General features: G+C 34.1%; 1 protein-coding gene across 3 annotated transcripts in view; it reads right to left on the bottom strand.

The window, feature by feature from the left end:
- The window catches only part of KIFAP3 (kinesin associated protein 3), a 149,961-nt gene that overhangs the window by 61,081 nt on the left and 73,657 nt on the right, over positions 1 to 15,223 (bottom strand). For all 3 annotated transcript variants that reach the window (XM_020874134.2, XM_020874136.2, XM_020874135.2), the window contains one exon: positions 2,578 to 2,678. In XM_020874134.2, the coding sequence (XP_020729793.2) occupies positions 2,578 to 2,678 (101 nt within the window). The remainder of the gene's footprint in view (positions 1 to 2,577; positions 2,679 to 15,223) is intronic.

Below are 15,223 nucleotides of genomic sequence, written 5' to 3'. Positions count from 1 at the left end.
TATGCATGAATATGGCTGTTGAAAAGCTATGGGAGAATTTTCTACAAAGTCTTCAACTACAATAATATTAATGTCTCAAAAGAAATCTAAACACTTTTATTTCTGATTTATTGAAAATAGCTTTATATGTTATGTTTGAGATTATAAATGCTATGGTATAGAGAGAAGGGTTAAATAAATATTTAATGAATAAAATATTTAACAAAATAAGTTTTCCATCTCTTCTTAGTTTACATTTCTCTTTTATTTAATGTCATTCTCTTTAAAATCTAACCTGGATAAAAACAATCAATTTAGACAAAAATATTATTTTTTTGTCACTGCTTTCCAATTTGTATATTGCAGTCAATGAAGTTCTGACACTAAATGGGCTTGGAAAAGGATACCCTTTGAAATTGTGAAGGAAAACCTTTGGAACATATGGAGTGAGACTGTAGTAAATCATTTGTAATCTCCCTTCGACATGGCTCCTCTTTTATTGAAAACTTGTTTGACAAAGAGTTTGATTACACTTTGCATCAGCTATAGTCTGACATGTATTATCTCTGTAAGAAGCCTTGCCATGTTAGATAAAATATGCAGTATATTTGAAGGATGCCTAGTTTCTGTAAACAAGCATAATTAGTTTATCCCCTGATTTAAAAGCCTAAGAAATTATCCTTGAGGGTTTATCAGCTTTTTAATTATATATGGATAAAGTATTAAAATTTTGGAATCACAAATTCAATTTTTAGAACTGTTTTATTAATTGGGATGAATAGAAGGATTAAGAAGAATTAATAAAAAGAAAAATTATGGTCTTATTTTTTACTACATATTAATCATTTGCCAATATAATACACATTTAATAACTTACATTAGGCTAATAAGGAATTACCTAGTAGGAGGCTTAAGAAGATTACTTTAACAAGCACAATTTACTACTCATATTCTTCTAAAGTATCTTTTAAAAGTGTTGCATTTTTATTGCATATTATACATCCTGCAAGTTTCCTTTTATTTATTATTTATGCTGGCTGGGCTGGGTCTTCACTGATGCGCTGTGTTCTCTCTGGCTGTGGGCTCGGGGGCTCCTCTCGAGCTGTGAGTGGCTTCCCCTCGGGGCGGCGTGTCCTGGGGAGCACAGGCCCTGGAGTGCATGAGCCTCAGAAGCTGCAGAACACGGGCTCGCTCAGGAGCTGTGCTTCCCAGACTCTAGGGACAGGCTCAAGAGTTGTGGCACGAGGGCTTAGTTGCTCCAAGGCATGTGGGATCTTCCTGGATCAGGGATCAAACCCATGTCTGTTTCATTGGCAGGCAGATTCTTTACCACTGACCAATCGGGGAATCCCTGCTTTCTCTACTTTAGAAAGCCATATTATAAAAAATAATATTAAAAATCAGCCAACTAGTATTCTGATCATCAGATAGTAATCAAATTAGTAGAGCTCAGTTTAATAAAAATTAATGGCACAATAGTGACTTTGAATGTAAATTCTCTAGGAGTAAAACCATATATGTATGTGGTTCAGTGGTAAACAATCCGCCTGTCAATGTAGGAGACATTTATTTGACCCTGAGTCGAGAGTATCTCCTGGAGAAGAAAACGGCAACCCACTTGAGTATTCTTGCCTAGAAATCTCATGGACAGGGGAGCCTAGCAGACTACAGTCCATGGGGTTGCAAAAAGAGTCAGAGATGACTTAGTGACTGAACAACAACAATGAATCTCAACCCTTAGAGTCCATGAAAGAAAAATCACTAAACTTTTTGAAGACAAATAAACCTAACATATGAAATATACCAAACAATTGAGTTATAGCAAAAATCTTTCTTGAGAACAGTGCTATAAAAGAAAGCAAAAGTATTTCAATGAAGAATTTTTTCATCAGAGCATTCAAAGCATTCAAAACAGTCAACTACAAACAAAATTAAAGGGCAAATGATGAAGTTGGGAAATGTCTGTAATATGACAAGGAGAATTAAAATAGTTATTATATATATAGATCTTATGTATTAGTCCCAAAATATTGACATGCCAATGGAAAAATTATCAATAGAAATAAAAGATTTATAACATGTCAACAATAAAAATGTGAAAAATGTTCAACCTCACCAATATTCACAGAAATACAAATAAAAAATCCCAGACATTCCATTTTTAGAGAAATGATAGTATCTAATGTTGTTATAAAAGTGAAATGATAGTTGGGAGAAATCAACTCATGTCTTCTTGGAAGGTAACTTGGCCATATTGTGTTAAATACACAAAATACCTTTTGACCTAGTAATTCTACTTTTAGGAATTAAAACTAAATAAAAAATCAAGATATGATTAAGCTTCTATATACTATGTATGATTTTTACTCCACATTATTTCATTTGCTTACATATGTTTACTTACATCAGCTTTTATGGGATAAGCTAGAAAGTTATTTTCATTTTTATACTGTCTGTACTTTCAGATTGTATATAACAAATTTATATTATTTTTAGGAGGGAATTTTTAAAAGAAAAAAGCTATTTGACAAATCAAGAGAAGAAAGCAAAAAACATATTTTTTTAATGCCTTTTTAAGAAAACACTTAAACCACTCACCTGTGGTATGCAGTCAGTATATGCAAACATTGATTTAAAGCGATCATCCATGCTTATATGGTAAAGAACACACATTGCTATTTGTTTATAGTTTTCATTGCCTGGAAATAAGACATCATGGATATGGTGAGATTTTATATTATGCTATGCCTTGCATGCAATGACCACAAAGAAATTAATTTTTTGTATAACACACTCAAATTAATGAATTAAAACTTTTAAACTACGGAATCAATAAAAATCCATATACAAATCCTAATTTAGAAAATATGAAATTTTTCTAATTTAGAAAAATATGAAAAATTCGAGCTTCCTATTTCAATTTCCCTGCTTGCCACAACTAGAGAAAAGCCTGCCCAGCCTGGAAGACCTAGCACAGCCAAAAGTTAGTTGAGCAAGCTCCGGGAGTTGGTGATAGACGGGGACGCCTGCATGCTACAAGGAGGGGTTGCAAGGAGTTCGACACAACTGAGCAACTGAACTGGACTGATTTGAATTCCAAAGTCTGGAGCACACCAACTGTGAAATATCACTAAGTTCCAGGAAACTGCATGTATTTTACAAGGTATACTTTTGAAAAAAGTTAATCACAAACTGAAGAATGAATTGTTCTCAGCAGCCCACTAAAATATATATTTGGTCACTGGCCTCCCTATCCCTCCTGTTTTATCAAAATATGTAATTAACACATTTCAGTGATAATGTACAATAAATATAGTAAACAAAAAAGTTTATTTAATGTCTATGAATCAGAAACTGGAAAAATAACATAAATGATAAAAAGTAGAACAGTATTTGCAACATTAAAAAAATATATGACTATAAATTGCTAAAGGGTATAATATAGACTAATAAGCATAGTCTAAGGATTGTCTTAGAACTTTGAGGTAAGATTCTCGTTTTATACACCTTGAAACTGAAAAAAGGAAAAGTGAATCATGTATCATAGATTTGAAAAATAAAATGGAACTTGAATATGTCATTTAATCCTTCTACATGCTTTCATATACCATATTTTAAGGATCTTTATATGATCTCAAAGTCAGTGACAAAACTTGAGCTAGAAAAGTTGTTTCGCTAAAAAGTTTTATCCAAAAAATAATATTCTTTAAAAAAATTTTTGGCTATAAGAAAATCCTGGGAGATACTTGGAATTTAAAAAAAATCAAGTATGTACATACATTTAATTAATGTATTGAGAAAATTTTAAATATATTTTAACAAGGAAGATAATTTCAGCACCTTTATTCTTGTGTCTACTATAGTACAAAATTACTAAAATACTTTGTATTTTTTAATAATACTAATTTATATTCTTATTGAATTTTTCAGATATTAGATATATCTTTGTAAGGTGGTTAGCAATTCTGAGAGGACATAAACTTTGGTATTCTTACAGGCTTAGTTATATGTAATTTTCTCAAAAAATATCTGCTGACTGATTCTATTTTTAATATTTAAGAAGCAAGGTGACTATACTTAACAATTCTCCAGGCAAGAATACTAGACTGGGTTGCAATGCCCTTCTCCAGGCGATCTTCCCAACCCAAGGATTTACCTGGGTCTCTCGCACTGCAGCAGATTCTTTACTGTCTGAGCCGCCAGAGAAGCTGTTATAGTTAACAATACTGTATTGTATACTTGAAAGCTACCAAGAGAATATATCTTAAAAGTTCTCACAACCAGAAAAAAAGTATTGTGTGAGGTGATAGATGTGGTAACTAACCTTAACTTACCTTACAGTGGTCTAGTTAACTAATCTTATATCTAAACTTAACATATTTTACTATATATATATATATCAAGTTATCACCTTAAACTTACAATTGTTACATCAATTAGATTTCAATAAAGCTGGGAAAAAACACAATGTTATGTTTAAAAAAATCAGAGGCTAAAACTGAAAAAATAAGCACAAAGACGTCACTGGTTTTACAAGATCTTCAGATGTGACAGAGAAGTGTTTTAAGTAAAATTTCCAAGGGTCTTTTACAGGTAAATTTAAGAAATATAGTGAGCCTCTCTCTACCATCTTGTTTTCCTGGAGCTTATTATATGTTAGACAAAAATATATCATATGCTAAGAAAGAACAATGTGAATCTTCAAAACAGTCTGTCAAATCAATTTTGTCATCTTTATGTGTCAGATGGGGAACCTAACAGAGAAAAATACTTCCTACACAGCCATGTTAAGCAGCTGAACAGGGTTTAAACACAGGTCTCTCTGACTCAAAAATCTTCACCAGAGGTGCAGTTATATACATCAAAGTTATGTTACAATATCTCTCAAATAGTTTTGTATCATAAGGTGAAATGGTCTTTCAAGAGATATTACTAGCAGGTATAAAAGACTGACATACACTGACATATGATAGGATAAAGCACATTTTTAAAACAATTTTTAAAAATCAAGACTTATGCATCTTTTTAAATTGTCTGGCTAGAGCCTATTTCCAGGGACTCTCAATATCAATGTAAAAATAACTTCTTGGCATAAAACGAAAACAGTAAAATCTAGCATATGCTTGTCAGATGAATACATACTAGTAAACACTTTCATCTTGACTAAAAATCTATGAATCCACTATACTCAACCACTTGGAATATAATATATGCAGAACCTACATTTGGAGGAAAATATAATTCAAAAATTGTGAAATAACTCCAAGAAAGAGAAAAGTAGAGACTACCTGGGTATTCCCAATTTCATTATTCTGCTTGGGATGAGAGCAATCCAAACAGAAAAGACTCGGCTTTGCATGATATGCAGATTAAAAATGAAAAAATCCAACTTTCTTCTCTTGAGAGGAAAAGTATCTCTTAGGGTTTTGGTCAGAGTATATATACTTTACAGTATTTAGCTTTTCATCTGGGGTTGAGGTATTTAAAAATCTTTTTAAGGAAGTTCCAACAGTAAACTCAATATTCTGAAGGCACAATCTTTTTCCTTGCTCTTCCAGTTTCTTTCTGTATGCTGTTCAGCTGTGAGGAGGTGCGAGTTCCTACTTAGTTTTTACAAAATATTATTTGAAGGTATTTTTCTCTATGTAATAGATTCACTGATAAGTGGGATTCTAAGTCACATAACTTAATAAATAGTAAAAGAAACAAAGGAATCAATATCCAAAATAAAAGATTCTTCAACATCAAAGTAAATCATCAAACATTAAAATTCAGAAGGGCACTAAGAATGAAATACAAAGAAGTGAATTTGCTCAGTCATATGTGACTCTTTGTGATCCCATGGACTGTAGCCCAGCAGGCTCCTCCATCCGTGGCATTTTCCAGGCGAGAGTAGTGGAGTGGGTTGCCATTTCCTTCTCCAGGGGATCTTCCCAACCTAGGGATCAAATCCAGGTCTCCTGCATTGCAGGCAGACGCTTTACCCTCTGAGCTACCAGGGAAGCCATACTAAATAAATGGTAAAAGAAACAGAGAACTCAATATCCAAAATAAAAGACATTTTAATATCAAAGTAAATCATCAAACATTAAAACTCAGAGTAGCACTAAGAATGAAATAGGGTGCTATTTTGTTTGAGAAGAGTCTGTCTACTGCTGGTATTAGTTAAAAGATCCTAAACTACAGTATTTTCATGGTACATCCATTTACGAAAGGCGAGAGGAAACAGATTCACCTTTAAGAGATCTGTGCCCCATAAATAGGATAGCAAGGGAGGTTTTCTAGAGCAAATTATACGTGTGTGTGTATACACACACACAAATATGTATTATATGTGACTATGTATCTATATCTTTATCACTTACAAAGGACAACTCAGGAGAAAGGGTATGTGATATAATAGAAAGTCTGTAGTCCTAAAATAACATTTTTAAAAAGTAGATAAATAACATATGCCAGAAACATCTCAGATACAATAGCTTATTAATACACTACTTTTTTTTTAAAAACAGCAAAACCCTCTAGTTTCAAAAAGTAGGATGATTCATTGTGCTACCTGTTCTAACTGCGTTCTTCTGTGCTTGCTTTCTCTTTCTCCTCTCCCCATATTCATGGGACAGAGAAAGGTGAAAGCCCCTTGAGTTCTCCTATACCTTCCTAATTCTTCTTTATCTGTGATCTTCTATTTTAAAAAACCTCTGAATATATCCCTAATTTCCCATAATCTTTACCTAAAATGATTATCATAATCCCAGAACGTGCTAAAACGAAAGGACTGAAGGGAACAGAAGTTTAAGGGATACGAGGCTATCCCAAAAGACTGGTGGATAGCCAATGTTTACATAACTACAATTCTTTGAGAGAGGGGAAGACAGAATTAAGCAAACTTGATAGTTCCTACTGTATGTTAAGCATGTATTTTCTCATTTAACCCTTACAACAACTGAAGAGGTAGGTATTATCTTTGGTTTGGAGATGAGCTAATGACATTCATTAAGGTTATGAATCCTTCAAAAGGAAACAGCTATGAATCTTAGATTTGAACCTAGGTCTGACTATAAAGCCTGTGTGTATGTACTCTCTAAGTAGGCCTTCCAGGAAACAGCAGAAAGGGTGAAATAAAACCTAATAAACAGGAATTATTATCATTATTCCTTAGAGGCACAGTACAGAAAGGAAATGCAGTTAAGAAGGGACTCTATAGGATCTGGGGGTCTTGGGGGAAAAAAGGTAAGATGATGATAGAAGAGGGGAAGAAGGGAGATGAAAGGCAGAAAAGTAATCAGTTATTTATCAGAGTACCTGTGTCCAGATGCAATAGGTTCCCAATGGATGAAAGATCCTGACAGGGACAAATTTACATTGTCTCCTGAGCAGTATGGGAGACTAGATCTATAAGCCGTTCTGAAAGTCATCCTCACTGAATTGGACAAGAACTGCTGTCAAGCAGAGCTTGATTTTATGAGAAAAACAAGGTGCTAAAAGTTTAAAAGTTGAATAAACTGGTAAATAGAGGCAGTATAACATTGTTGTTCAAAGCCCAGACCCTAGAGGCTGACTGCTTGGGTTCAATTTGTGGCTCTGCCACTTACTAGGAAAAATGGCCTTCTGAGTGTTATTTAAATTTTCTGTGCTTCAGTTTCTTCATCTGTGAAACTGGAATAACAACTGCATCTATCCCATAGAGTTGGTATGCAAGGATTAGGTGAGAGAATCCTGGTAAAACAATTAGTACTGAGTCTGATACACAATAAACTGATTCAATAAATGTCGTTACTTACTATTATTATGTTGAAAATAATGTTTCTGTTTAAGGAGAGAACACTATTCTTGCATTTTCTTTTTAAATTTATTTATTTATTTATTTTTTTGGCAGAAAATTTCAACTTTATTTTTAATTGAAAGATAATTAAAATATTGTGTTGGTTTCTGCCGTATCACGTTTTCCTAATATATATGCTGTCTTTGTGGTTTTCTATCCTCAAGATTTGACTGTAGTTTAGAGGTAATGCAGGTTTAAGCAGCAGCCAAGATTCCTCTGAGATGGCTATACAGGGTTCACAGGTATATTCTGCCCCTGTAGCTGAGCCACTTGCTCCCAGTCACTTTCCAATAAAGCTCTGTTATACCCAAAGCACGGTCTTAGGAGAGTCATCTTCTGTCTCAAGGTTCTGTTCAGTGACCCCTATCTGCTTCATCTGAACCCTTCATCAGCCTCTCATTCTCATTGGGTTATAAACCCCTAAGCAGAACAAAAATTGGGAAAAGAAAATTATCAAAGGAGAGATAACTGTCACCAGTATGTATTCTTCCACCACCACTACCACAAACACACTGTGAACCTTTCTTCCTTCTGTCCTGTAACAGAACTTAATTCCACTCCTAGAGTAGGGAACAGCTGTGGAGGTGATGGGCTATACGATGAAAGGATACAGAGAGAAAAGTCTGAAAACACAGAAGACAAACCTCACGATTAACTATATTAATTCACTTATCTTTAAGTAGCATGTGCCAGGCAAATAAAATGTATAGGTGTTTCCCATTTGTTTGAGCTGAGCACAACTAGACAATAGAAGCTGAAATACCACCAGCACTATACTAGAGATACATTTCTTTTCCCCTTGACGCAAGTATGAAACAGGGTGACAACAGATCTAAGGGACTACAATACTCTACCCAGAGGTCTATATACCCAATTTGCTGATATGTCTTCTAGATTTTATCTGGGTAAAGGTTCAATCAATTGATTTGAAAATACCTATAAAATTTATTTTCTTCTCAGTCTGTATTTATTTAGGGAATGAAAAAAGATATAAAGTGATACTTGTCCTTTTATTAAAAAATGATGCAAATATTTTATAAATTGTCTTGTTACCTACATATTACCTTGATGGTTCTAACTCTTATTTTATTGTTACAAATCACATATTTCTAATCTCCCCTAAAGAACTGCAAGATAGGAAAATTACAGTATATGAACCACAGGTATCTTACTCATTGAATCATAAATGACTATACAAATGATTGACTCCTTGACAAAAACACAGCCTATACCTTAATGGCATCCAGCAGATATCTGACAGATACAGCAGAAGGACAAAGCACTGGAGGAAAAAAGTGAATACCTGGAGGGAGAAGGTGTCTGGAAATAACCCAAATTCCTCTCTTCAAACACAGCTGCACACAGAAAGTAGAGGCTTTCTGGCAGCCAACATGTATTATTAACTATTACTTAAAAACAAATTTAAAGATCACATAGCAATAAACAGCCATTAAGAGAGATTAAATGGTCCAAGTAAAATTAAGGTTTATCCTTAATAGTCTTCTTCACTCGCTAGTAGAAAAGATGTGTTCTTAAAAAACAAATCCCCCCCAAATTCTTGCATATCCTAAAGGAATCTGGGGCTAGGAGTTACAATTTTCCCATAAGAACTCATGATTAAGAACCATAAACTCTAGCTAACCAACTATTTCTCCACATCCTACAAATGGCAGACATTTCAAAAGGGTTCCTTTAAGACTTACAGACATCAATTATTCCCTAATGGCATCCCAAGTTAAAACAGTCTGCCAATAGTTGCTATGCTGGCATAGCACCAAAGGCTCTGTGAATTTTGAGCAGAGCAGTGAAAAGATTGAATATTTTGGGAACTAAGGTCCTTAATGACTAGAGGTGGCTTAGTCAGATCTGCTCAAGTAATAAGCGCAGGATGAAAAAAAAACAGCCTAGTCATTATGATTCCTTTGGTATTTATGGTAATAAACATGAATCATGATGAACTCACTGGCTATTAAATGCAGAGGTCATAAGTACTTCGATAGGATTTCCACAGGAATCCACCGTTAATTAGCTGGATCATTATTTGAAAGCGTTACTGAATTATCTTAGCAGTTGTGCAGCCATTCGCCTCAAAATTGGTCATTCCCAGCTGAGGGCAGTTAATGCCTTAACAAACTGGTCATTAACTCCAGCAACTGATTTTGTGGGAATTACTGCACTTATAATGTACATTCAAGATTTTTTTTTTCTTTTTAAAGAAATTTGCAGCTGTAGTTCAGCTGGAGCAGCTGAAGGAGGAAAAAAGTCCACTCTGGTTGCTCTCACGACTGATTTTCTGACAATTAAAGGGCAAACGCATGCTGATGGGTTTTGAATTTTAAAATGTCTTCAGTTTTTTTTCATCTCCAGTGATTAGTAAAAACACCATTTAGCTACTAATTTTGTAAGACACTTGGGATTTTTCATTCACAGTTCAGTCAAGCAGAAACATGAGTTCTGAACACCAGAACTCAAAGCCAAATTTCCGCTGCTGCAGTAGACCCAGCCCAACACTTTGTAAAAACAGAGTGAGAACACAAGTCATGGGCCACATTATTAGCCAGATTCTGATTCCCTTCTGCACTCCATGTCTTCGTTCAAAGCAGAAAACTCCCTTTGAAGTCACAAAGGGTCCATGAAAAGATAAGAGAAGTGGGAATATGAACACCCCTTTACTAGAACAGAACAGCATTAAGGTGATGAATTACCCCTGGAAAGTCTATGTGAATAGCATACTTCAAAATTCATAAGTGCCTTTAAATTTATGGTAGAGTTGGAGCCCTTAATGCTCTCAATATAGTGAAAAATGTCACAGTGAAAATCACCACTTAAAAGATAACTGCCACAATTATTGAACATATATATTGACTATATTGAAATACACTAAAAAATATATTGCAAGTATACTAGACATTCTTTTGTACATGTTTCCATATCATTTTTTGTTTAACTTATTAGAGCACATACTGCAGATACATAACCAGCATGACTAGATAGATAGTGTTAGTTAAAACTTGAATTTGGAGAGACCAATTTTTAAGATTGCAACTCTACTGGATAGTCTTCTCTTCTAGAATGGATCTGTTCAGTCATTTCTAACAGAGATTTGATCTTAATAGATAAAAGCCAAGAGTTTTTAACCATGAGTTGGGGAGGGATGACAGAATTTATAGGTTACAATGATCAGTATGAAAACAAGTTTAACAATAGTTTTGTGATACAATGGTTTATGGAAGATTTTTGTGCCCAATTACTTAATTTAAAAATTGTAACAAAACTTAAATTGTAAATCTACCATTAAGCTTAATAGTTCTGTCACATTAAGACATATTCATAAAATAAGTACTCCAAAATTCAGCACTTCTGACATATTTTCACACTTTTTTACTATGTGCTGTGCTGTGCTTAGTCGCTCAGTCATGCCCAACTCTGAGACCTTTTGGATTGTAACCTGCCAGACTCCTCTGTCCATGGGATTTTTTAGGCAAGAATATTGGAGTGGTTTGCCATTTCCTCCTCCAAGGGATCTGCCCATCCCAGGGATCAAACCCACATCCCCTGGGTCTTCTGCATTGCAGGCAGATTCTTTGCCAGCTGGACCATCAGGGAAGCCCTTTCTTTTTAGTATGTACAACTGTACATTTTGCCATGTGGTTTATTTTTAAAATATTTTCAATGTTTCAATTATTTTATTACCTTGTCTGGAGTATTCTTTTATCCAGAGCATACTACAACTTATTTCCAATACACTACAAAACATGCATGCTTGTAGTACAAATGATAAGGTCCAAAATAAAGCCCTCAACAATGGCTGCTTTCAAGCCTATAGGCTCACATCTTTCACTTAATGTGCTTTGGTCAGCATTTACCACCTAGAAATGGAGACACCCCAGGCAATATTCACACACAGAGTATTGGAACCAGCTGGTGATAGAAGAATCCTAAGAAAAAAGGCTTCTTGATTTAATTGGGAAAACAGGAGGAAGCATAAATTTTACTGCCATTAATAACTTCAAGCAATCTTGATATGACTCTACTTCACCCTGACGGCCAGACATGTGCTTTTTGTTAAAGTGTTTGCCACATCTGACCCCTATTGTTTGCTCACTTGATCAGGTAAGAAAATGTAGGTTTATTTATAGGATAAATGAGGCCTATTAAAATTGAGAAACAGTGTAGTAGTCTATAGGAGCTAAGTACTGAAATAGATGTGTGAAATTCCATAACAGTTGTGTAATAAACAGGCCAAATAAAGTTATAAAAAAACTACTTTAAGTTTCTTAAAAAAATCATCATAAAGGCAACTTAGTATTTAAAAACTGAAAAATAGTTCCTATTGGAAAACCTTCTGACCATTTTGTTTTTAATAAACAAGTCAGAAAAGGTTATTTATAAAATATTAATCTGTTTATAAAGACAAGCTTATTTCTTCATTTTATGATACTTTATAAATTAAGTCATATTCATATATAATGAAAAGTTAAGTAAACTTTATGAGGGAATTTCAGGAGTGTTTAGAATTTAACTTTTAAAATTTTATCTTAAGGACATATGACAGAATGGTCAAAGAAAATAACCCTTAATTTTTAAGTGATAGAGTTTAACAGTATGTACTCTGGTGATCTCCAACAATAAGGAAAATCAGACTTGTTTCAACCGGAAGAAATCAAACATTTATCACTTAACTTTTGACCTGGTCTGACTCACTACATGCTGATAAAATCTTTCTACAGCCTTGGAAAATGCCCTGAAACCCAGATCACCTAATTAATCCAGATCAAGATGAGTCAGGTGCTATTCTTACTCTTAAAACCATTCTGGGTCTACTCACATAATGTAGAAAAATTTATATCCATTTAGAACACCCTAGAAACTAATTTATCTTCAACTGAAGAGAATATGGTCTAACATTTGGATTCATTTTGAAATGATTCATGTGTAATTGTGAAACAGGCATGACAAAGTGCTACTGAATCTAGGAATCCTAATTTTTCTGCCATAACCAATAAAATTAGTTTCAGCAAATTAGCATAGATTCACGACCCTCAACTGTAAAGAAATCAAAAGGAAAGAAAAGAAATGGGATGACAGCTAAAAGGTAAATGAGTGAAGAGTCAAGAAGAATCTTTATTAAGATGGATGAAATGATAGCATAATTGTATTTGATGGGCATGATCTAATAGAGAGGGAAAGTTAATAATGTGCAACAGAGGGAACTTCTGGAGCAAGAATCTTGAGTAGGAGAGAGAAGGGAATAGGGAGGGAGTATGGCTTATGGTAAGAGTAGGGGCAAGTTCGTAACAATGGGACAGAAGCAAAGTGTGGACACAGATGCAGGCAGGAGGGTAAGTGTGGCAACAGAAACTCATGGAAATTCTCTTCTACCGCTTCTACTTTCTCAGTGAAATAGGAAGCAAAAGAATGTAATGAGATGAGGATAAGGTGCTGGATTTAGAAGGTGGAGGAATCAAATTCTCACCTAAAAGAATGGGAGAATGATTAGACAAAGGAAACAGGATAACTGCTGGGCAGCATTAAAGGCCTAGTATTGATTATCCAGATGATAGATTATCTAGATTATCTTTATGTGCTGTCCCTCTGAGCTCAGGGTCTTCTGTTTTCATCTTCCTATACTGTGACAAGTATCTCCAAACCTTCATGAAGCACCAAAGAAACTGGTAAAGATGATTCTTACTAAGATGTGAGTGGATGAACACTTAGATGTTCAAAGGGCAAGGCAAGAAATAAGTAAATGTCTAAATTTAAGAGAAAATCAGGAGTATCCTATAGGAATAGGAGTGCTTGGGTCTTGCCTAGAAATCCAAATATAAGATTAAGAAAACGTATTTTGGCAAAACCAAACATGTCTTCCAGCTAGATTTAACCTGCTAATTTGAGACTCCTGACATACTGTCACTATGAGGAGTGCTTGCATTTAATATGAATTAAAAGCTTTAAAAGAATGCTCTAATTCACTGGTTTTCAAACTATGTTTTGAGGATCCCCAAAGGGGATCCACAATGTCACACCATTTTATAATACTATTAATACATTACTTTCATTTTTTTACTCTCATTATTTCATAAAAGGCTACATGACATAATATATATGACATATATGACATATTATTGAGGGAGATATGAAAGCCAGATGTTGTCTGACTGTAAAAAGATTTGCAAAAGTAAAACTATGTCCCTCCTCTCAGAAATTTCTGGAAAAGGGTTCTTTTTCATAAAAATATTTATGTTAACATATAGCAGGATATTTTAAAATAAATATGTAACATTTTGTTTTATTTTTGAATATAATAAATATCCATAAACATAACTCCACATAAACCAAAAATAGTGTGGGTCCTTAATTATTTTTAAGAGTATAAAAATGTCCTGAGACCAAAAGTTTGAAGTTTGATGCTCTAACCATTGAATTCCAGCAATCTCCTAATAACAGGGAACTTACAAAATAGCAGAGAAAGTGTGGAAAGTGGTGATTGCCTGTAACTTACATGTAGCTACCTAATCTGCCTAATCATTAGGTTGGTTGTGCTTATTCTACTTTTATTTTAACACATGCAAAAATTCATGTTTATAACATAAGACTTGTATATTTTGTAAAGTTTATTCCATGGAGTTTAAATGCCTTTGAAAATCAAGTTAAAACTGAAAGACTGACATGAAAATGCAGAACACTGCTCAATTTAAAATACACATCAATGTCATTCACAAAAGGCAAAAAATAGTGTAAATAAACTTAAAACTGTCCCAAAGAGTTCATCAGTGAACTGTGGCAGTTTCTTAATGAAATCATTAAGCATGCACTCTGTAATACACTGCTTCTCTGATATTTAAGCTTTATGCACGAAGCAATGTCACAATGAACTAGGCTCTTCTAAAGAATACATTTCAGTTGTATTTTTATGCTTGCTTCTATGCTAACACCATCCCCAAGCACATTAAACAGTACTCAGTGTATGAAGCAGCAAAACTATGGCACCTCTCAGGAGGTACAAAAACATTATTTGCCTGGTGCATCTGACAAAAAGCTATTAAAATTTTGCTTTTCAAGTTACTTTTGAAATACTATCAGTGCATTCTCTAGGGAACTGAAGAATACACTATGACAAGGAATTTCCTTGCCATTTCCCAACCCAGGATATTATGACATAAGGAAGCACTCTTGAGACGTATCAATGTCAAATGGTTTAAGGACTTATGACAAGGGAATTTTTCTTTTAATGATATGATTCCTAGATGAGCCAAAAATCTTTAAACACCTTATAAAACTTAACTCAATATCATAAGAAACGCGAACAAACTATCTAACAATTATCTAAATAAAGCTAAACTTTGTAGGTCTAATTCAATTTGCATATAATTACAATTGATGAAACCAATGGCTATGATAGGTCTCCCAGATGGTAACGTA

Source organism: Odocoileus virginianus, chromosome 11 (assembly GCF_023699985.2).
Source record: "Odocoileus virginianus isolate 20LAN1187 ecotype Illinois chromosome 11, Ovbor_1.2, whole genome shotgun sequence".
Classification (NCBI taxonomy): domain Eukaryota; kingdom Metazoa; phylum Chordata; class Mammalia; order Artiodactyla; family Cervidae; genus Odocoileus; species Odocoileus virginianus.
This window is presented reverse-complemented; position numbering and strand designations above follow the sequence as displayed.